The following is a 24,325-nucleotide window of genomic DNA, read 5'->3' as shown; positions in this document are numbered from 1 at the left end:
AGCGGCGGGCAGGGGAGCCTCAAGGGTGTGGAGGAGACTCAGGAAAAAGCCTGCTTTCCAACAGTGCTCCCGATCCGCTCCAGAGGAAGAAAGCACTGAGTTTTGAAGAGACATCTCATGAGGAGAGAAGCCAGTGCACTTCGAAGTGAAGATGCACACAGATGGAAGGCTGTCCAAGGGGCACATCTCATCTCGTGGAGGGAGTGCTTTCGCTCAGCGACTGCCCATCTTCGGAAATGAGGAGGAGGCAAACAGCCCGGGGGAAGGGAGAGGAGACTCAGTGGAAGGACCTCCATGATGCTATATGCGGGGGATCTGATTACAGGGTTTTGGGGAATCACCTTCAGGTCAGCCTCTGAAACCTAAGGCTGTAAAGTAGAATAAACCAAAAAACAAATGAGAGTAGGCAACCGATTCTCATTGCACGTGAATGTCTAAAGCACGGATGACACTCTCACATTGCTATTTATAAATATTTAATTAACCAAAGGTTTTCTTTGCAGAATATTATCAACTAGGGGGCCTCCTATAACAAGTACATAGGTAGTAAATACATTTTAAATGTACTCTTTTTTATACAAGTATGTGTCCTTTGGAATGTCTATGTGAGCACACACGACCTATACTCGAGATTTTCAACATTTTTATCTTGATTTGATTTCTATCCAGAGAAATTATAAACAAATTAAAATTTCACACAAGCTTCCGAAGCCCTTACTTACCCTAGCCTCCTGATCACAACTTCTTTCTCACTGTAAACCTATTTCTTCCACTTTATCTCAGCCAAGAATCATAGCTGCTACCAGCTGGAAACAGCCTTGCACATAGAAGGTCTCGACTGCATTTTAGAAGCGGCAAGTATATTCATTCATTACAAAGGAAAACAGTCGCTTACAATAAGCAATATTTCTTTTTTAAGGAAAAAACACCTAGCCTTATACAAGCAAAATATTAGTGATTACCTGAATAACATATATTATTTTCTAAATTTCTTAAATGATATTAATAAAATACTGTATATATTCACTGTGCATGTATCACTCTCAATAATATATAGTATTAGAATTCTATATATAAACATATATTTCTTACTTTCACAACTTAATTTTTTTTCAGTTCTATGGCCAACTTTATCAATAATGGGACAAATGGGTAGTCATGTGCCTCCTAGTATCATAGAGAAGAACACAGTATCACTTCTCTGATGTTCTTGCCCAAAACGCATATCATGGGGAGACATCATCTTTCCAGAAAATCAAAATACAAAATTAAAAGTGCAAAATTCAGGACAATCAAATTCAGTATTCTGGCGTTTGGAGCATAAAGAATTCGTCCACGTCTCTCTTGTGAATGATGTGTGTTTGCTGCAAATTCGGTCTTTAATGTTTATGTTTGTATATAATCTGTATCATACAACATCCAATCTTTTAATTCCTTTCACTTTTATATTTCCTGACTTTGCTGTATATTATCATACATGTCTGGTACTGTAGGCGGAGTAATGCACACACACTGTTTATCTGAAAGGCTTGGGGATTTTTCTCCTGATCCCATGGATTAGAACTGCAGAGATGTGTGACTATCCCTCTGACCTTCTCCATTCTGTGGGATCTCTCAGCATATCATTTCCACTCACTGCCGATCAGGCCTTGACTCTGCAGAGATGGACCCTGCTAACCTCCACCGAGAAGCTCTGAATCCCTTCCACTGTGCAGTAGCTTTAAAGACATTGTTAGAATCGGAACCATCCTTCTTCCTCGTTAGCCCAAGGTTTCCGGTGAAGAGCTGTGTGGTATGCATAGGCCTGCGGAAGCTCTGCTCAAGGGGCCAAGATGTTCCCAGGTGAGCCCCATGCCCATCCTCGCCGTGCAGTGCTCCGCTGTCTCGGTTAATACATGCACATTTAGTAATGTCGTGCAATACAGATATTTATTTATTTTATTTTTCTGTTAGTCCTCACCTGAGTATTTTTCCATTGATTTTTAGATAGAGTAGGAGGAAGGGAGAGAGAGAGAGAGAAACTTAGATATGAGAGAGACACATGGATTAGTTACCTTCTAAATGACCCCAACTGGGGCCGGGGATTGAACCTGCAACCCAGGTATGTGCCCTTGATCAGGAATTGAACCTCTGACCCTTTAGTCCAAGGGCCGAAGCTTTAACTGCTGAGCTAAACTGGCCAGGGCTGACGCAGATATTTATAAATATATACATTAAAACTCAGTCAGCAGTAAACACTGACACACTGCTCACAAGAGAGACATGAATTCTTTGTGCTCCAGAAGCCAGCACCCTACCTTTGATCTTGTGTTTTTGTTTATGGAAACAGTACAAACAGCAGCAGTAACCACAACCCGACAGCATGAATGACGCGTGAATTACAAAGAGAAAACAATATGACATTTGCCCTCGGGACATGAGCGAGAACGAGACAGGGTGTCGAATGCGGGGCTTTCCTGGAGTGTGGGGCCTGCAGAAAGGCACCAAGCGTGCTGATAACACAGTCCTGCCGAAGACACTGTCGCACGTCGCTCTCAGGGGCACAGAGACTTTTAGGGGCGTTTACTCAAAATTCCTGCCATGCTTGACATACATGGAAAAAAATCAATCAATAACCCATAATAAAACACATTCCCAGACGTGAGCCCATCCTTGCACAAAGACCTGTTAGTTGTACTTGGGGAAATGGGCCTTTGGAATCCAACCCAAGTGACGTCAAGTCAAAGACCGGAAACTCCAGGAGCAGAAAGCCGCCGCCCAGCAAGCATGGCCCCTTTAAGACAGGTTTCTTACCCAGTTACGCTGGTCTACAACGTTTAAGGCACAGAGCAACCTGAAAGCAACTGGGCAGGGAAGTAAAGAAGCCTCAGAGGAACTGACTGGAGATAGTCAACTTGCTTGGATGATCTGACTCAAAAAAGATCCCTTAGAAATGATTTACAAGGACTCATTTGGTAATAGCAGCGAAAGGCTAGCATAACTCAGTGGAACATGGAAACTGACAAAAAAATCCGCACAGGTGAATGCACACTGGAGCACAGTTGCCTCTTAGTGCCCGGGAGTAAGTCATCCGCACACCGGGAAGAGGCTCCCCAACCATCTGCAATTGTTCATGCTGAGGGGAACTGCTATCTGTGCCTTTTTGGTGTTAATCCTCACCTGAGGATATTTTTCCATTGATTTTTAGAGAGAGTGGAAGGGAGGGAGGAAGGGAGAGAGAGAGAGAGAGAGAGAGAGAGAGAGAGAGAGAGAGAGATCAATGTGAGAGAGACACATCGACCCCTACTGATGCTGGGGATATCAAACCTGCAACCCAGATACGTGCCCTTGACCGGAATCGAACCCTAGACCTTTTGGTCTATGGGCTGATCTCTAGCCCCTGAGCCAAACCGGCCAGGACTATCTGTGCCTTTTGTATATAAAGATTTTTCTGGGTAAAAGTGCAAAATAAGCTCATCATCACAGAGCCCAATCATGGCCTCAACCCATATCCCTGGGAGACAATTTTCTGAACTAATGAAATAAAGAGAGATTTGGGTGTTCTTATTTATAATGAGTGAAATGCATGCCTAGGACTAGAGAAAAAAGGTAAAAGTCATTAAGTGAAGGGAGAGAAAAATGTTATCTACAGAATTTGAACTCTGCAGGCTTGTAAACAAATTTAACTTGAAAAAATTCTTATCCCGAGTATACTGCAAGTGATTTTTGACTACATTTAAGTGTTCCCTCCAGACTGAAAAGCACTTTAGGTAAATCAAGTAAGCCTCTTTAAAACAACAGCTGTTTAAATGTTTTAACCACATAATTTGGAAATTGATGTAATTCAAGCTCTAATCCTTAATATCAAGCAATCTTTTTGAACCAAAAAAAAAAAAAAGCGTATAAATAAATTAATAAATAAGGATTATGGATATAAAACTCAAAGACAATGATAATCCTGCTTTTCCAATAGGCCTGGGATTCTGCTTTTATCCTTTCCATTTATCTTATTTCTAGTAAAATAACCTCTCCTTTATAATTCTGCTATAAAAGATAAGGCTGTCAGAAACATTTTCAAGAAAAATTGCAACTTTATCAAGGTCTAGCATGTTACCTGAAACTCAGAAGTGAGTATCAAATACAGCTATTTTCGTGCTCCACGTGTCTTTGGCCTTCGGACACTCTAATGCAGGACACGGCAACCCAGCACCCTTCTCCTGTTGCTCTGCCGGTAGAAGCTGTATTAATAATTGCTTACATGTATTGAGCTCTTACCAGGTCCTGACTAAAAAGCTTTTTATGGATGGTTTTATGCATTTTTTCACAGTAGCTCTCTGGGGTCTGTGCTATTACTACCTGCCTTTTACACATCCTGAAACTGAGCAAGTGAAAAAGTAACAGTAACGCGAGCAGCTGACGGCTACATTGATTGCACTTACAAGACCCCAGCACTGCTGCAAATAATCGCCGTGCTTTGCTTCACTAATTCCTCCAAACACTATGAAGTCTGGGACTTTTTAAAAAATATACGTTTTTATTGATTTTTTTTTAGAGTAAGAGAGATAGAAACATCTATGTGAGAAACATCAGTGGGCTGCCTCTGGCATGCCTCCTACTGAGGATTCGAGCCCACAACCTGGGCATGCGCCCTGCCTGGGAATCGAACCAGGACTTCCCAGTCCATGGGATGACGTTCAATCCACGGAGCCACACCAGCTAGGCAAGTCCAGGACTTTTATAACTATCATTTGGAAGAAGAAATGAAGGCATACAAAGGTCAAGTACTTTTCCAAGGTCATACAGCTACTAAGTGATGGGGCTCAAATTTTAATTTGGGCAGTTTAGCTCCAGGGGCCAAGCTACAATGTACTCTTCTAACATTGCTGCCTCCCAAATGTTCACTCTTTGGGTTAGGACTCTTGAAGGGGCTAGTAAGGGCAGGACAATCCACAGAAGGCTCCGTGGAAAGCCCTAGAGTGTGGACTGATATAGTAGAACCTCGTGTGGCTTGAGAGGGCCATAACATTGCGAAATACAAAATACTTGAATACACGAAAGACTGAAATATTTCTCTTGGAATATAATAAATCTTACCCCTTCCTTGACTTCTTCCCCAAGCTCCTGACCTGCATTTTTTAAAAATATGATTTTATTGATTTTAGAGAGAGAGGAAGGGAGAGATAGAAACACCGATGAGAGAGAAACATCGATCAGCTGCCTCCTGCACACTCCCTACTGGGGATGGAGCCTGAAACCCAGGAATGTGCCCTGACCAGGAATCGAACTGGCGACTTCTTGGTGCATAGGACACCACTCTACCAACTGAACACACCAGCTGGGTCTGCATTTTTAATAGCCTGTTAGATACTTTCAACTGAACATCCTCTTGATAATTTAAACCATGTCTAAAATGGAACTCTTCATAGCTGCCCACCCGTTATGATTTCAATCTTGTCCTATGTTCTCTGTTTTTGTACCACCCTCATTTAACTTACCCAGGCTTAAACTTAAAAATCTTTCATTTCTTCTTTTCTGACTTGCTATTCAAGTATGAAGCTAGAGACATTCTCACTCTATTATCTTTCATGTACATGTGTTTATTCACGGTTCATTCTTTCATTTGTGTAAGCACTGTTTATGGAGTGTCTACCTTAGGCCACACACTGTTTCAGTGCTAAAGCACCCACATGGAAGGAATCGTGCCCCAGGGACTGTCAATCACAGTGTGTGACGTGGGGTGCCGCCTCGGTGAGTGCTCGGTGGTCTGGGCAGACGTTTCTGTGGCTCTGTGTGTGGCATCCAGCATCACCATTCAGGCTGCCAGTGAATGAGATGACGTGGTGAAAGTGCAAACTTAATTCAAGGTCAGTTCTTTCCCAGGCCTCCCTAAAGTACTTTCCTGTTTTTTCCATCTCTAATGCCCCTTCCCTCAATTGATCTAACATACAGCTATTACATTAATTCCACTAAGGCCCGGAACACAGAACCCCCTGCAGTTCCATGAATGCGCCCCGTTCTTGTCTCCAGGGGTTCGCATGTGCGGCTTTATCTGCGAGGACATTCTCCCCATACGTCGCCTCCCAGAGGTCACTTACGGCTTTCTCCAGGAGGCGCTGTCCTCCAGTCTAGGCTGGCTGCCCTCCATTCCGCCCCACAGCACCCCAGGCCCACAGAGGATTCCTGATAAGGTGTGTTTCCTGCTAGTCTGCAAACATTTTGAGGAGAGGGAATGTGTCTTATTCATCGTAGACAGTGTTTGGTACCTAGCAGGAATCAAGAAGTCAGTCTAACACATCTTCATTTCTACTCGCCAGCGAGCGGTGCTTTCTGTGCGCCCTGCAGAACCCCAAGTCTTCCCTCATCAGGGTCCATCAGGCACTTCCTACGCCGTGGTGCGTGTATGTGAGCAGGAGTGGAGGTCTGAAAACTCTCATTTTCTCTATAACCTTCCTTCAAGGACCAATTCAGAGCTTACTCACTCACTCATGAAGTTCTCCCTAATCTCTTTAAACTACTTTATTAATTTGAGGTGCTTTCTGCGACCATCAGCCTCAGCTGGTTCTCTGCCTCTGTGTTGTCTGCTCCTGTTAGGGCTGAGCTCCTTCAGGGTGCCGCGTGCACCTGTGCGCCCTACGGGAGGCATGTACCCGAGTCATGTACAGTGGACAGAGTGACCGGACATTCTAACGAAAGAAAATGTGTTTCTGTCACAGATTCTTTAGGCTTGTCTTGAAAGGCCAGTGCTTTTGAAAAGGGTTGCACCGCACAGATCATTCGAAGGCTATGCTTTGGAGAATCAGCACGGCTGGCGAAACAGAAAACAGAGAGGCAGGGAGCGATCAGAGATGGCTGAGAGGTGAAACCAGGCAGGCACGGGGTGAAATGCTTCCCCGAGGCATGCCAGGCAAACCGTTAGCAAATCGAAACCTGTTCTCATCCCTCGCCACGTGGCATTTCGTGACCGTGGCCTAAGCGGAGTACTTCTTGAACATCCGTGGCAGAAGTCAGACCGGAGGTATTTCATGTCAAAAACATGGATGGAGCCTGCGCGGACCAAATTCCAGGACTTCTGCTGTGGAGACAGGCTGGTCAGCTGGTTCTCTCGTCACTGTCCAACAGTATAGATTCCATTCTATTTAATAAGTGACTGCTTTGGAAAACAAATATCTCTAATGAGCCTGCTCTGAACTTAGTTTGTGACTGTTTCTTATCCTGCTCTGCATTTTCTGATGCTCAGTTAACTGCCAGTCTGATGCCAAGTGCTCTCAGGAAAAGTACCTGGAACAGAGGCAAGACCCCTGTCAACAATTATGATGTATACAAGTCACAGACTTTCCCCGTCTCCAAATGTTTCTACTTCGATCTCCTTTATTCACATACGTGATTCTTTCAATCACGCCACGACAATCTCACATCGCGTTGGTTCCTCCCTCTGCCCCCACTTCCACACTTTCCCAGAACAATGTCTGTGATTATCTCGCCACAATATTCACCAAGGGACTTCCACAGTGGCCCACGTTCTCCTCTGGTGTGCGTGCCTCCCACAGGGCTCTTTCCTGCCTGAAGGGCATTGCCGGCCTCCTAGAGCCTCGCGTCTGGCCACCCACTCAGGTTCCACGTGAAAGATGGGCTGCAGGAACGTCAGCGCCACGTGGAAAGTGCACGAGGCCAAGCAGTTATGAGCCATCTCAGCTGGATTCTTCTATTACTGTCCTACTTTCCGTCCAGAGTCATCTCCTTCTTTACAGTTGGTGTCATCAGTAGGTTCCTTTACTACACAGGAATTAAAGACTAAAACTCCTACCATTCTATTTTATTCAAGTTTTCATATCCTGAAAGGCTAGATACATGTTAACCATTCTGCTCACAACTCACAGGCACAGCGAACAAAGTGATGGTTGTCAGAGGGCCAAAGGGCGCAGGGGAATAACAGGTACACATTTCCCGTTATAAAGTGTATGGTGCCAGAGAGGACCGGCCTTTGGGTGGCGGGCACACAATGCAATATACAGATCATGCATCACAGAAATGTACACTTGAAACCCATGTGATCTTATTAACCAATGTCACCCCAATAAATCTAATTAAAAAATAAATAAGTCATGGGCACATAATGTACAGCATAAGGAATATAGTGACTAATACTGTAATAACCTTGTATGGTGAAAAAATCCTGCCAACAAATCTGAGCCGCAGAAAAGTGTCGATAACTACATCTGTATATGGAATAACAGGGGGGGAAAGCCTCCTGTCTAGCTGATAACCTGTAAGTAAATACCTATCAATCGTATAGGCATTAAAATGACGGAGCCCTGGCCAGTGTTGCTCAGTTGGCTGGAGCATCGTCCCATACACTGAAAGGTTGTGGGTTCTATTCCCAGTCAGGACACATACCCAGGGTGCAGGTTTGATCCCCGGTCAAGGTGCATATGGGAGGCAACCGATCAATGTTTCTCCCTCACATGGATCTCTCTCTCTCGCACTCCCTCTCCCTTCCTCTCGCAAATCAATAAAAAGATATATATATATCTTTAATCTTCACCCGAGGGTATGTTTTTATTGATTTATATATATATATGATGTTGTATATGATGGAATATACAACATTTTCAAACAAAAACTAGCCTCTATAAAACAATTTCGATTGTAACATGATCAGTACCTGAATTGTGCTGATGACAAATACCTAGGACACACAGAAACAGCTGCCCGCACTCGGGCTGTGCTGCCCAGAGGTTCCAGGCCGGGGCAGGCTGTCGCTACCGCTGCAGCTGAATACGCAAGAGACAGAAAAGGCCTACAGAAATAGTTCAAACATGAAAAAAAACCCTCAATGTAAGCCCTGGTTCCACCTGAGAAATGTCTCCTGCTTTCGAAGCAATGGAAAAACGTAAGGAATATATGCTTTATCACAGCACAAAGATGAAGTACATCTTAATGGAAAAAAAATATTTCGGAAAACTTTGTCTCATAGGAAACTTGTGAAAAAAATGTCTCTCCCATCAGACCGGCGGCCAGTTCCCTCTGCTAGTGTATTTTCAACATGATAGCGGACATAAAAGTGTCCATTTTTATGAGGTCAACCAGGAAAAATCATGGCCGCGGGCAGGATGGCCACAGGCAACGAGTTAGCTGTGCACTCGGCATTCATGCATTCAGATTGCTGCCCTGGGCGTTCCCATTTATTAATACGTTTATGAGCTCTTACATCATTTCCCACGTGCATATTTTGTTTTGGCAGCTATATGACAAGCTCCTGTTGGACAGGAGGTATTCACTGTATATCCTCTCCTTTTAAAATAATCACTTACACAAGATCCCAGCAGTAACGTGAGCATGACGGCAAACCTCCCAAACATCGAACTAATTAGTTAATCCAACTGGGGACGCCAAGTCCAGTAAGTCACGTGGCTAAATGATGGTCCCTCACAGCCCCAGTGGGTGTAGCCCTTGTGAAGGACTTCCACATTCCCGACCCTCACTCTGCTCTGGGGCTGGTTTTTTTTTTTTTTTTTTTCATCCTCACCCGAGGACATTTTTTTTCCATTTTTTGTTCAGGTAGAGTGTGGGGGGGGAGAGAGGAACAGAGAGAGAGAGAAACATCGATGTGAAAGGGACACATCGAGTGGCTGCCACCTGCACAACCCACCAGGGCCGGGGACAAACTGCAACCGAGATACGCGCCCTTAGCGGGAACCGAACCCGGGTCTCTCAGGACCACAGGCCGACGCTCTAACCGCTGAGCCAAACCGGCCAGGGCTCTGGGGCTGTTTTGACAGTGACAGTCATTTGCATTGTACAGGGGAAGACACTGCAGCTCAGACAAGGTAAGGAATCTGCTGAAGGTCTCACCACTCCCAAATGTAAGGATGGCGTCTTGCACCGAGATCTGGTTCCCAATAAGTCTGCCATTCTTTCTTCTCTGCCAAATTCGAAAAATGCTCAGCCCACATGCACTGGGGTGCAGAATGAGGTAAGATAAATGGCCACCGACTCGCTAATTCTAGAAAATGTATCAATGTGCTCATTTCCAAAGATGGAGAGGCACATTTCCCACGACTGCGTTTTGGATAGTTCGGTAGTTTCAAAACGTGGGCAGCTTTGTTGGGAAAACGAGTGGGTAGAACGCACGTGTAACAAGAAGGACACTACTGTGGGTGTGTTCACTTCCACAGCGAAGGACTCGGGCAGGCCCTGCCACCCACAGCCCCAGGTGCTGGGAGGCGCCTGGAACTGTGTGAGACTCAGCCACTGCGTTAGGCCACGCGCACCTCGTCTGTTGCTCCCTGGTCCCATGTCCTATTCTTCAACAACAAAAGTGAGACAGTGATCGGACTAGGTAGGTGTCTCTGCAAACCAGTTGGCCATTTCCCTGATGGTTATTTCACAGCAGACCCCCTGGGACTCCAGTTCCCATGGGATCCAGCCCTTCTGAACTATGCACCCGAGATCCATTGACCTTAATGGAAGTCGGATAGAAGAACTGGGTCTGCACAGTCGTGCAAACACAAGGGCTTCTGTTTATATTGAAAAAGAGCCCCACTTAGTCAGCCTGAATCCTTCTAATACCTGGTGAAATATTTATTAATGAGCGTCGGTGCAGCGAGCCAGAGCGCCCTATCTCCATTCATCTGCACTATAAATAATTGAAGGTCGATTTCATTCCTTAAGTCATGGTTTCAGAAAAAATCCTCAATAGCATGCTTAAAAAAAGGGAGAGAGAGAGAGACCATTAGTGAAGCAAATGTTGAGGGTGGTTGATGTTTTGCATACCCTTGAACTACATGGATTATTTCTCAAGAATAAATAATGCATTATCCTGTTATATTCACCTCAGTAGAGCAGACAGGATGAGACACTGATCATTTTTTCTTATTTCTGTTGGTCAGGATTACAGGCACTGTATTTGCACTATTCATCAGCTTGAACCAGAAATTGGTTCTCAGCACATCTGGGTGTCCATTCGTTCACCCAGTGAGCAAACACGGTGCGCTGGCTGCACGGCAGGAGCCGCTGGACCCTAAGGATGACAGACGGACGAAACACAGAGCTTCCTCTTAAAAGAGCTCAGGCTAAAGTGATGCTGAATCCAAAATACAATTCACACCCAAAGCCACTGGTCCAAGGGAACAGAACGTAAGAATCACAGCCTGGATAGGTTACCAAAGGTGCAGACCACTGTGCAACTGCTTGCACACCTCTCCCTCCACGTGACTATAGCCCCCCGCAGGGCAGACGCTGGTCAGCTCCATCACTGCAGTCCCCTCAGGACCCAGCACGGGGTGTCAGCAGGTCAGGTCAGACCTCCTGCATGAAGTAGCAAGTTAAGTCGACCCTGAAAATGGCCATGATGTAAACCAGACAACTCGGGGCTGTGTTCAGCTGAGCGGATGTCAACAAAATATATATTCATTGGCTGTTGGCCAGCGTTCGTGGTCTTTTTATGCTGTTATCTTCTCTACCCACGACAATTAGAGCTAACTTCGTTTGTGCACGTGCTAATTAATTCAGTTTTGAGTCTCTACCTGTAGAAAGTATTCAGAAATTACAAACAATATTGCTGCTAAGACAAACTGCGCTTCTTATTAGCTGGGTATGCAGCAGCGTAGGAGGGAAATAGGCCTATTGATTATTCATAAAGAGCAAATATAACATAACCAACAAGAGAACACAAGCACGAGGGGATGCCAGTAAATAATGTCTAGCTCACAGGCAATAAGAAGAAAATCATTTCCAAATACGGTCCCTGCCTCGCCTCTCATTGCTCCCCTTGGAAATTAGCACAGGAATAAATAGCACTGTTAAGAAAGCAATGAGCACTGTGAAGAAAGAGCCATCTTTACGCTCCCCAATCACCCTGGGCCCACAGGCCACGTCTGCATCACCGCCCCCGATGTGAAAGCATCTGGCGAGTGTCTGCCAGGCACACTGTGGCTCTTGGCCAGTCATGTAACAATTCTTTTCCCCGAAAAAAGATGGGCTCAATCAACTCTGACCACAGGCTGAGCCATTCTGTTCCCCAAGGTAATTTACATAGGTTTTAAGGCTGGAAAGGACCAAAGCATGAGATGATTTGACAATTTTCCTGTCTTGTCTCTGACTTGAGAAGCTGGGCATGCCTGACGCTGCAGGGTTGTTGCTGGAGAACAGAAAATGCCTGCCTGTCAGGTCTCCACACTGAGAAAAAGGAGTTTCATGAGATGCTACCACTGTCAGGTACGTAGGTCACCTGAGCCTTGAAAGCAATGACCAGGGGATGTCCATGACATGTCTCCATACACAGACTTCTTTTTCACTATTGTTGCTAAGATCTTTGAATTTTTGCAACAACAACAACAAAGAAAATTGTATCATCGGAGGACTGAAAATTTAATGGACAGATATTATTTAATGATACAACCATTACTTAATACTGTCTTATGAGGAAAATAAAAGGAGTGTTATTAAAACAAAACAGCAAAACCTTTATTCTTATAGTGGTGAATCTTTCAGACTGAGCATCATAAAGAGAAGCAAAGTGATTATTTTAGGTCTTGATAAGGAGAAAAAACACACCCTATTTTAGTCAATTAATTTTCTAGGAGAAGGTGTTGTCATAAAAATGCAGAAGAAATCATTATAATTAGAAACGAAATCATTGGAGGATATATTTATTTCCAAATGTACAAGCAATACCCCCATCTACCTATCTAATTTAAATATGATTTTAGAGAATACAAAAGGGCAAAAAACTAAATAATAATCCTCATAATGTTTGAAACCTGTCTTCAGAATTTTGGAGGCATGTTTGTCGTATTCATTACCTAATTTAATGCCACCAACATCTTACCGCGCTAAGTTGGCACTGTTGTCTGGGGAAAGAATGTGTCTGACTGCAAGTATAAGTTCAGAGAGAGAGGGATAAGCACAGGATGAAAGAATGGTGGATGAATAGATAGATGATCAAGTGCATTCCAAAAAACTACAGCTAGCTGGTTCACTCATCCTTTGGCATTTAACTTGCTCCTTTGATGTGCATTATTCCCTTTAAACTGCTTCAGTGAGCCCTGGCTGGTTTGGCTCAGCAGTTACAGCATTGGTCCTTGGACTGATTCCCAGTCAAGGGCATGTACCTGGGTTGCAGGTTCGCTCCCCAGGGGTCGTGCGGGAGGCAATCAATCAATGTGTCTCTCTCACATGGATGTTTCTCTCTCTCTCCCTTCTTCCTCCCACTGTATCCAAAATCAATGCAAAAATATCCTCGGGTGAGGATTAAAAAAAAAAAAGACATAAAATGAAAAAAAGATATAAATTGCTTCAGTGAGATCAAGTCAGATGAAAAGACAACAAAATGGTCTCCAAACAAGTCCCATCTTGTGACCGGTCTGTAGCTGTGGTCTCCACCCTTTCCTCCTAGATTACGACAACTGTCTCTGCACTTGTCTCTCTCGTTCCACTTCACTACCCAGGCAACGTTCCGGCACCAGATCAGCCTACATTGCAAGTGTAGTGATGTGTCATAGTGACATTCCATTCTCAAAAACCTTCCATGTCCTGCCGGTGTGGCTCAGTGGTTGAGCACCATGCACCAAGGGGTCACTGGTTTGATTCCCGGTCAGTTCACATGCCCAGGTTGTGGGCCTGATCCCCAGTGGGGCGCATGCAGGAGGCGGCCAATCAATGTTCTCTCTCATCGATGTTTCTATCTCTCTCTCCTTCTCACTTTCTCTCTCTAAAATCAATAAAGGAAAAAAAATTTTTTTAAAAACTTTCAATGGCTTCTACTTCCATTGCATGAATCTAAAATCCTCCCTGTGCTTCTCGCCTGCCTACGACCTGGCCCCACTGCTCTCTAACACCTCTGGAGGGTGCTCACTGGCTTTTCAGTTCACAGGAATCCAGAGTTACTCCTGCCCCGGACCTTCTACCCATATTGTTCCACTCACTGGGAACACACCTCATTTCAGAACACCCATATTCGACACAGGTGACACACGGACTGAGAGAGGGGCATTCGACTTGCCATTCCATTTGATGGGAGTATCTCCTGGGGTGAGCAAGACAGGAAGACACAAATCCAGGTCCCTCAGCCAGACTCAGCTCCGGGCCACCTTCCATGGTGGCAGCACCGAGCTCCTCTGGCTATGACTAAGTAACTAGTATTTTAAAATAAGAATTTTTTTTTTCTTTATTGATTTTTTAGAGACAGAGGAAGGGAGAACGGGAGAGAGAGAGAGAAACACTGATGAGAGAGAAGATCAATTGGCCTCCTCCTGCATGCCCCACACTGGGGATCGGGCCCACAACCTGGGCATCGGGCCCACACCCTGGGCATCGGGCCCACAACCTGGGCATGTGCCCTGACCGGGAATCGAACCGGTGAACTCCTGGTGCCTGGGTCAACACTCAACTACTGAGCCACACTGGCTGGACTAAAATAAGTATTTTTAATGCAACATAATGCCATTTATTCACAAGGTGGATACTTCTTTTGGAGCTCAGCCGAGGGGGGAAAGCTGCAGGGAAATCTAGCCCCGCTGTATTGACCACGTCAAGAGACAACAGTTCACGCCGTAGGTCACCGTGATGCTATCCCACTTTCCCCTTCGGCTCAGGAGTGACACCCATACACGTTCAGAACTTTCTGGTAGCGCCCGCCTGACTCCCTGTCTTCAGAGGCTCAGCTTCAGGCCTGCTGTCGCCGCCCCTCCCCCAGCTTTCCCAGCCCAAGGTTCGCAATGACGTTCACACCGCACGGTCCCTGTCCCTCTCACCTCTCTCTCAGGCGATCATCTCTGGCCAACTGCCTTTTCATTTCTCTGGGTATAAACACTGCTTTTATTTTTTTCTCTAGTTTCCATGGCTCCTCGTACCACTGCTATGAAGACCTCCATGGCATGTTCTCCTGGACAAGATGGTATACAGACGAGAGCACAGGGCTTGGGGCCAGGCACGGCTGGGCTGGAATCTCAGCTCTCACAAATACTTAACTGTAGGACTCCCCTGAGCCCCAGGCCCCGACTCTACCAAGTAGGTGAATAACACCTCCCTGGGAGGGTTCTGGTAAGGCTGCAGGGATGTATATACTGCACTAAGGCCTTGTGGTCACCTGACATATGCAAGCAAACTGCCCGAAATGTAGTAACTCGCACTATATGGTAGGTAATGCCCCAACACTTACTTGTTCCTTTATTTGTAAATGTGTCAACTAAATAAATCATGGAGTATTTGTGTCATAAAAGTTCTCCCCACGAGTCTCTTTAAGTAGGAATGCATTTGGAACTTGTGATGACTCAGTTTACAATAATGGAGATCTCCAGAGCCTACTTGGAACTTCCTAACGATACCTCATGCCTGTACATTGTTTAGAGTTTACAACACCCTTTCCTACATATTATGGGTCTTTCCTAACTAGCCAACAGGAGACGATGGGGACCTTTACCAGGCGAAGGAACCTGGCAGCCACAGCTGTGCTGGTGGGAACACAGGCAAGTACTTAGAATGTACTCGGGCCTCTGGGAGGGCTGCCCCTCCAGTCACACAGCTCCCAGGCCGCTCACCACCCTCTGATGGTCAAAGAGGAGGAGCATTTACACAGTTCCCCAATCACTCTCCATCTTCTTTTTATAAAAATATGTGTTTACTGATTTTAGAGAGAAAGAGAAAGGACGAGGGAGAGACAGAAACACCGATGAGAGACAATGATCAGCTGCCTCCTGCACGCCCCCCACTGGGGATCAAGCCTGAAACCCAGGCATGTGCCCTGACCAGGAGTCGAGCTGGGACCTCGTGGTGCACAGGACAACCCTCAACCACTGAGCCACACTGGCCAGGGAACTCCCTCTCTTCTTTAATTGCCTCTTTTCCTTTGTAGATTTTTTTTTTTTTTATCCTCACCCGAGGATACTTTTCCATTTTTTGTACAGATAGAGTGGGAGGGAGAGAGAGGAAGGGAGAGAGAGAGAGAAACATCGACGTGAAGGGACACATCGAGTGGCTGCCACCTGCAATGACCAACCAGGGCCGGGGACAAACTGCAACCGAGGTACGTGCCCTTAGCGGGAACCGAACCCGGGTCTCTCCGGACCGCAGGCCGACGCTCTAACCGCTTTGGCCAGGGCTTCCTTTGTAGGTTTTAACGTAATCTGATACCACATATAGTTACTTCTCATTTGCTTGTTTCCCATCTGCCCATGAGGGCAGGGACCTAGGCTGGAGCACAGCTGCACATCTGGGGCTTCGGAAAGTACACAACACACTGCAGGTGCTCTGAGATCCCCGCTCAGTCGATGTGAACGTGCTGGATTCCTGTCTAGCACTTCCCACGGACCTCGAGGACCGGAAACTCCCGTGGAGGAAACCACCCAGCGAATGAATGGAAGCCATGCCTTCTCCAGTTCTCCCCTCAGACCCACCCCAGCGGCGCTGGAGAAGAAACACCCTGTGCTTCCTGCCCCCCAGCGGTGCGGGCGGGGAGCTGGGATCTCTGAAAGCAGCAAGGAGCGCAGGCACCCGGTAGAGACCTCCTCACCTCCCTTTCATGCCTCATCAAGGCTGCTGCTTGATGATCACACCTAAAACGTAGATAAAGAATACTAGAGCCTAATGACATGACTTGGGCAAAAGAGCTTAAATTTTTAAAAAAATTATCACCAGTAGCACATTCTTGCATGTTCAAATCCTGCAGCTCTCAATCTGGCCCCTGTAAAAAGTAACATATGCTCTCAATAAATCTTTAAAATGGCTCTATTAATAGAGTGGCTGCGGTGACAGTTTTATAAATGGGCCCCATCTTTATGCAAACTCTGTTTTATTAGATTGCATTATAATGATTTGCAATAAGAATACAGAGATGAATTCTGAGAGAAGGGACTCCAAACACTCCTAAGCCAGCCAGGGGTTTCAAGCCCATGAATCTGTGTGGCAGACTGTGTGTTCCGGGAACAACAGACAGCATCAGATTGGTTTTGCTACAGTTGTGTGCTTCTTCGCCTGCTCTTTCCAATCAGATAATAACAGTCTAATAACTGGCTTTGTGTCTGTCAATCCAATTACTTCCTATTTGGGATGTGCTGACACTCCATTAAATCGGCAGACAGATGGCAGGGTCTTTCATTACCCTCAGACTGAATAATTAGCTTCCTGGGCACATAACAAGGCAAGGAGCCATCTATGCAGTCAGGTGTCTTCCAAATAAAACCAAAGATATAGATCACGAAAAAGAATCTTGTTAGTCTAATGTTATGTCGATGGCACGCCTGGAACAGGCACAGCTGTCTAGTTGATCCTTCTGTCAACTTAGAGCCTTTCTGGACGGCCTCGATCAGGAAAGGGGGACCCCTCTGGCTGTATCCCCACTAGAGCCCTTTCCCCCCATAAATCTGAATGGTACCCATGCAGGAAAAACACAGCCTCAGTCTAAGATCTGAATGATGTCTCCTTGGGAAAGCAAAACTGTGCTTTTGCTGAGCTGATCGCTTCTCATTAAGAAATGGAAGGTGTACGCTACTCACTAAAATAAGCTGCTATGGAGAAAGTTAAGCAGAATTTTTCCTTACATTTTTAGGCTAGAGGACTGGGTGCCTATACTCGATTAAAATGCAAGCCTAGGAATCTTAACGAAGTTATCTTACAAATCTCCCCAGGCTGCTTCAAACAACGTGGAGAGAAGAATTCCAACGGGAGCACCATCATGGCTTCCCTGTTCCCACTCCGTTTACCACGAGGATCAGCAATTCACAGGTGTCCCATAAATGTTCTGTAAATCCACTTACAGGTGTTTTTTAAAAAGTTGTTAATATCATAATCATTTTTTAAGAGGAAAAAATTGTGATATAGTTGGTGAAATTAATGCCCCCAATATAATGAGAGTTTACTCTAAGAACCTCCACGGGTGACAGTGACCCTTTCCCACTCCTCTACCCTCCCTGAGTGGCTTTGCCACAAATGTCTCGAATCATGGTCAAATCTCGGTTCCATTCTGGGCACTTCACGCTTTCAATGGATTAGAACTCGAGGAATGAAAAAGGCAAATTACTACGGAGACAGCCTGACACGGTGGAAAGACCACGGCCTGGGAATCGAAGACCTGGATTCCCACCTGGCTCCCTGTTTACAGCCCTGTAACCCGGGGCCCCGTTTTCTCACCAGGTGAGCCTCAGATCCTGCAGCACAGCCTCCCATTCGGGGTTCACTGGGGGATGCTGCCATGGCTTGGCCCATTTCTCAGCTTTCCCTCCTCCTTGCTAAGAGAAATCCCCTCAGGGCCCGAGAAGGAAATGAATATTCATTTCCAAAGGCCACAAAGACTAATAAACTCCCAGCTGAAGGGAACAGAGGGTCAACATACTAAAGCGGCACTAAAAGCTAGGAGACATTAGCGTATCGAACCACCAACGCAGACAACTTTATAGCCCTTTAATGAGGATGACAATTTCTCATGGCTGTGGTTAAAGGGAAAAGCAGGCCCATTAAACCATTGTTCTCCCCCCTCTAAATGTCTTCATTCCTTATTCATTGCCGGTAATAGTTACATTCAACAACAGTTACATATGAACTTGCCTGTGTAATACCTGACTCTTTTTTTAAAGTTCTTTGAACACACAGTCCCTTCGATCGAACATTCACAAAAGCACTCAGAGTGAGCAGCTGCCTTGAAAACCAGTGACCAGATGGGGAGAGGCTGGGTCAGTGGAGCCAGAGTGTGGCCGCTGAGGAAGAGCCGGCGACCGGTGGAGCTGACGGTGACACATTCAGACTATTGTCAACAGCCCAGGCAGCCTCCAAGGAAACCAAGGAAACGTGGAAGAAACACTTGGGCCAAAAGAGCTGAAAGCTGAATAAGTTAACCTGAAGGTAGCACCTCTCGGAGGCTAAGAGTAGAGACGGAACAGCCTAGTAACTCAAGTTCAAAATCAGGAAAGAGGTGATCTCATTCTGAGATTTTACAAACACTGAAAATTAAGTAAGAATTCCAAAGCAGAAGGAGCAGGCTATGCTTCCAGGGTCACTAAGGAGGCCGGGGGGCATCAATGTCGCCACTACAGCTGACAAGGGTGAGCCTGCTAGTGGCTTCCGGAAGCAACGCACTGTTTAAAATGGGAGCGAGCAGTAGGGTGGGGGTGGGAAGGGACAAATGTGATGGAAGGGGCCCTGACTTGGGAGGTGAACACATAATACAATATACATATGATGTATTATAGGATTGTACCTCTGAAGCCTATATAATTTTATTAACCGATGTCACTCCAATAAATTCCATTAAAAAATAATGGGAGAGACATTTAGTCTATGAGTCATCTGGACAGCAAAGATGAAAATGCCACTCTAATTACTAAAGTCACCTGAATGGATGTGATATGGCATCTCTAAAGACTTAGTTTTCTGCCTGGCCGGTGTGGCTCAGTGGTTTAGTGTCGACCCATGCACCAAGAGGTCGCCAGTTTGCTTCCCAGTCAGGGCACATGCCCGGGTTGTGGGCCTGATCCCCAGGGGGGGCATGCAGGAGGCGGCCAATCGATGTTCTCTCTCATCGGTGTTTGTATCTCTCTCCCTCTCCCTTCCTCTCTCTCTAAATATTAATAAAGAAAAAAAATTTTTTTGTTAGTTTTCCAATGGGGTCAAAAACGCTAGAAGCCTTGTGAAGGATTTAGAGTTAAGTGTAGAGAGTAGAAAGTAGGGAAACCCCGACTCAACAGCAACCTAATAAGCAAAATAGATGGCGGAAACGGCCTCTCGCGCTCAAGCTTCCTGGACTCGCACTCTTCCCTCAGTCTCCCCGAGTATCAGGAGAGCCCAAGGAAGAACAGACTCGGAATGCCCCAGGGGGCACTCTAACTGGCATCAGAAGGGCTATCAAGCCTAAAGTGCCTTTGGAGCTATATACCTGAGACCCACTGTTCCAGAGTTACATGAGGTCCCTGACACCTGCGGTCACGACCAACGGACTCTGCTTATGCCGCTGCTGGGCCGCCTCTGTCACTGGACAGGAACTCTCCAGTGAAGAAATGAGGTGAAGGGCTCCCTGTTTGGGCTCCTCCGAGGATTCGGAGGCCCCACTCTAGTCAACAGCTTTATTTGCCGATGAAGCACACTGTGCTGGCGTTCCTGGTCATCGACCCGTTTCACAGGTAGAGAAGCAAAGGGAGGCGGGGACGGGAGAGGCTGCGGAAAAGGCGGTGGCTGTCCGCTGTCCCTTTCCCGCATCAGAGCTGCTGCCGCTCGGAAGACAATTGAGCTCTCTCTGTGCCAACGAGCCCCCCAATCCACTAAGACGGCCTCAAGTTCACTACTCCTTTGATAGCCCCTTTCGAAAGACTATAAACGCATGTTATTTTTTTACACTTTTTTCAGAGCATCAAAATCATCTCTGTTACAATTCCATTTGGGGATAAAAACGTACATTCCACAATAGCTCCATTTATGGCTTCATCGTAGCACGGTAATTTAGATTTTTGTTCCTCTGAATACTTTTCTTCCAGAGCAGTTTTTTGTTCATTTTCTATATTCTCTCTCTCTTTTTTTTTTAATCCTCACCCGAGGATATTTTCCCATTTTTTGTTCAGGTAGAGTGGGAGGGAGAGAGAGGAACAGAGACAGAGAAACATCGACGTGAAAGGGACATATCGAGTGGCTGGCACCTGCACGACCAACCAGGGCCGGAGACAAACTGCAACTGAGGTACATGCCCTTAGCGGGAACTGAAGCCGGGTCTCTCAGGATCGATCGCAAGCCGATGCTCTAACCGCTGAGCCAAACTGGCCAGGGCCATTTTCCATATTCTTTTTTTTTATCCTCACCCGAGGATATTTTTCCATTTTTTATTTGTACAGATAGAGTGGAAGGGAGAGAGAGGAAGGGAGAGAGAGAGAGAAACACTGATGTGAAGGGACACATTGAGTGGCTGCCACCCGCACGACCAACCAGGGCCGGGGACAAACTGCAACCGAAGTACGTGCCCTTAGCGGAAACCGAACCTGGGTCTCTCCGGACCGCAGGCCGACGCTCTAACCGCTGAGCCAAACTGGCCAGGGCCATTTTCTATATTCTTTTTTTTTTTTTTTAATCCTCGCCCGAGGATATTTTTCCATTTTTTGTTCAGATAGAGCGGGAGGGAGAGAGAGAAAGAGAGAGAGAGAGAAACATCGATGTGAAGGGACACATCGAGTGGCTGCCACCCGCACGACCAACCAGGGCCGGGGACAAACTGCAACCGAAGTACGTGCCCTTAGCGGGAACCGAACCCGGGTCTCTCTGTCCCGCAGGCCAACGCTCCAACCGCTGAGCCAAACCGGCCAGGGCTATTTTCTATATTCTTAAAAAATGAAATTGCCTTAGTTGTAAATAAAAAAAAATTGCTTCCTGTTGACACCATGAGAAGTACTTTTGGGGGCATTTTAAATGCTGAAACACTGTGGGAAGTTTACCTCTGGGCTGAGTTCTAGAAGCAACTGTGAAATCCCTAAGAGAACATCCCAAGCCACGGCAGGACAGGAGCGAGGCAGCAGATCCCATAAACCAGGGTCCCTACTGCGGGGTCTATGAACAGCCTGACCCCGTGTTTGAAACCGCATGGGTCTGGCCTTACCAGCGTTTCTCCAGGGTCCAAAGCTGTCATCTCAGGTTCTCAAAGGTAGCTGTAACCCCCACTCCCCAAATTCCCTAAATCACAAAATTCCCCTAAAATGAGTCTCATTTGCATGTGAAAAAAAGTTCAATTTGGTTTCCACATGCCATCCATAAGAACAAAAGTAAAGAAGCAACTATAAAGGTATGTTTTATTCAGAGCCACAGACATTTGATTTCTGTATCTTAGGTAACATTTTTATTCCATAACAATTAAACATAGAAGGAAGCCTGATAGGTTTCACATGATACAGCTTGTGATGGGAAGACTGGACTGAGTCCTCGGTTCTAATTCTGCTCTGCTGCCTGCTGCTCACGTGGAGTAAGCTAACTGCTTCTCTTGACCTAGTCAGAACTGTTGACAGTACTTTATACGTCAAGAACTTATTTTGCTAATTCATTCTCACTGAGATTTTTGTTTTGAAATAATTTTACTAACCAAATTGCATTTATTAAACAATAGTTGATTTAAAAAAAAAATTAATCCAAATGTACATAACTGCCAAAAGAACTTCTGATCATTCTTCTTCTACCCTTTGTCCAACCATCCAACCAACAAACATTTACGTTCCTAGCGTGTGTGAGGCCCTGTTCAGAGAGCCAGCTCAACCCAGCCTCTGCTTCTTCAGAGCCTCCAGTGAGCACCCCACCTTGAGCTGATGCTACTCCAACCAGAACAGAGCTAACCCTCTGTGTAATTTATGAGAGTGCCCATACTCATGAATATACTGAAAATAACTTGTGAAGCTTATCACCAACTTCCAGACTTCTAGGGGCTGCGACTCCTGGACCAAATGATATCAGCTATCAGGTTCCTTCTCATTCTGAAACAGGAAGATCTCACTGTTCCAAGTGGAGAAGGAAGGATCCATGGTTCAATACCAGTCCCTGCTATCCGGCCCTAGTACAAATGATACTTCAATGATTAAAACATCCCCCAAGCTCCCCAATCTACATAAGTAACTTCTTTCACTGAAACCCAATTATGCCTACAACAAAGTAGATATTTATAATGATAATTCAATCGAGGTAATGTACATCTTCCTTCATGCTTCAGAGAGTTGAGCTTAAATGCCTTTTTTGATTACTAATTAATTTCTAAGTGAGTTTAATGCTAGTGAAAACTACTGGGACCATGTGCCTGAGAATGATGCTATTTATCTGACAGGCAGCTCCACAGAGCCCCTGGTCACAGGCAGCATGACCTCTGCCTGCAAACCCCAATATGGAGAGGCTGGTTCTGTGAAGCTGAAACATATTTCAGTCATGATTTCTTCCCTTCAGTTACTGGCTACCTGTATATCTCAAACAGGAGGATAACCCACATCAGTCATAGGGGATGAATTACATGAAGAATTTGCCTGATCATTTATTTCAGATGGAATGCCTATGGCCACTCACAACCTAAAAACGTGAGGAATAGGGCTAACATGTGAACTTGCCTTATTACAAATCGCTTCCTCATCTTTCCCATCAACTGTGCAAGTTATCCCGCTTACGTGCAATTTGAGATGTTCCTGTAATCACCCCACCGTTCCAGGAAATCAGATCACGCTTTTGCATCATTGTTCCAGCCTACTCAGTGCTTAGCAACATGTGAGTGTCCCAGTGGATTGCGCAGAGACGCATCAGCAGCATAAAGCTTGCGGAGGGCTAAGCAATCTCAGGTGAAGACATCGCTCAGACTTTTGCAGCGAAAACCAATCTGCCAGATTCCTGTCCTGTCTGCATACTGGTGCATGCCCTGCTGCTAACAAAGCCCATCCCCCCAGCTGGGTAACTGCAGTTCACTCAGCAACCACCCATTCAAAGCAGGCTGCCTCTCGGTCTGCTGGGAAGATCAGGTTGTGTTAGTTATGTGCTCATTATTTCCCAGGCTGGAGACAGCGCTGACTCCCTCAGGAGATGCCTGACACTAATGGTGTCAGGTTGGTTACACGAGAATATGTATGTCTTCTGGTTATGTGGTCAATGAGTTGAAGATCTCACTATCCAGAAAAAGTCATGAGTCCTTGGACACTTGAAACTAAATGATCAATATGTTGACTATATCTGGGATGAAGAGGCAGAAACTAAATCAGTATAATGTGGTTGTGACGGTCAAAATGCACAACACACACAGAATTCCACTCCTTTCAACAATGGTGTATTCTTAGAAACTGAAATGGAAAAGAGAAAGTTTTTCCCATTAGTCTCCACAATAGACATCAAATGCCATTTGCTCTTAGAAGGCTGATCAGTAAACCTGAAGTTATTGTCATGGAAGGACAATCTTATAACTAAACTAAGTAACTGAACTATGGGGTTTGGGAATCTGACCAAGGCTATTCCTAGGTCAGCACTAGGCCTAGAACCCAAAACTTTCAAATGCTCTTCGGTCTTCTTTCCAATACATCGCACTGTCTTCTTTTATCATGAAATGGTCATTCCTTATTGTTAGTCTACTATGACATTCTGTTAGGAAGCGTGCTGGAAATTAACAACGGAACAAATTAAGAGAGGCAAGAGGAAGACATGTGCTGTTTTGTGTTACGGGTGGGGACGGGACAAGCGACAGAGAATTCAATAAAGGTCAGCAAAATACAAGGCGACACGAAGAGGAGAGCTGTGTCTGTACAGCGTCAACCGCAGGAGAACGAGTTCCTCAACCCAGTGTTCCAGGACTTCTCCCATAGAGAATTTCCTTTCCTTTCCCCTCCCTCCCTCCCTCCCTCTTTCTCTTCTTCCCTCCCTTCCTTCCCTT

General features: G+C 45.7%; 1 protein-coding gene across 10 annotated transcripts in view; it reads right to left on the bottom strand.

Annotated features, from left to right (window-relative positions):
* EXOC4 (exocyst complex component 4) overlaps window positions 1-24,325 on the bottom strand; it is a 761,664-nt gene that overhangs the window by 221,927 nt on the left and 515,412 nt on the right. Inside the window, exon 11 of one of the 10 annotated variants that reach the window (XM_036247088.1) lies at window positions 4,094-4,204. The exons of 8 other annotated variants lie outside the window; for them this stretch is intronic. In XM_036247088.1, coding sequence (XP_036102981.1) covers window positions 4,114-4,204 — 91 coding nt within the window. In that variant the 3' untranslated portion in view covers window positions 4,094-4,113. Of the gene's footprint in view, window positions 1-4,093; window positions 4,205-10,630; window positions 10,683-24,325 lie in introns of those variants that run through there. One more of the 10 variants, XM_036247093.1, reaches the window with a different exon arrangement.

This window comes from Molossus molossus, unplaced genomic scaffold (genome assembly GCF_014108415.1).
Source record: "Molossus molossus isolate mMolMol1 unplaced genomic scaffold, mMolMol1.p scaffold_m16_p_7, whole genome shotgun sequence".
NCBI classification, from domain to species: Eukaryota; Metazoa; Chordata; class Mammalia; order Chiroptera; family Molossidae; genus Molossus; species Molossus molossus.
Note: the sequence above shows the minus strand (reverse complement) of the source record. Positions and strands in the feature narration are given on the sequence as shown.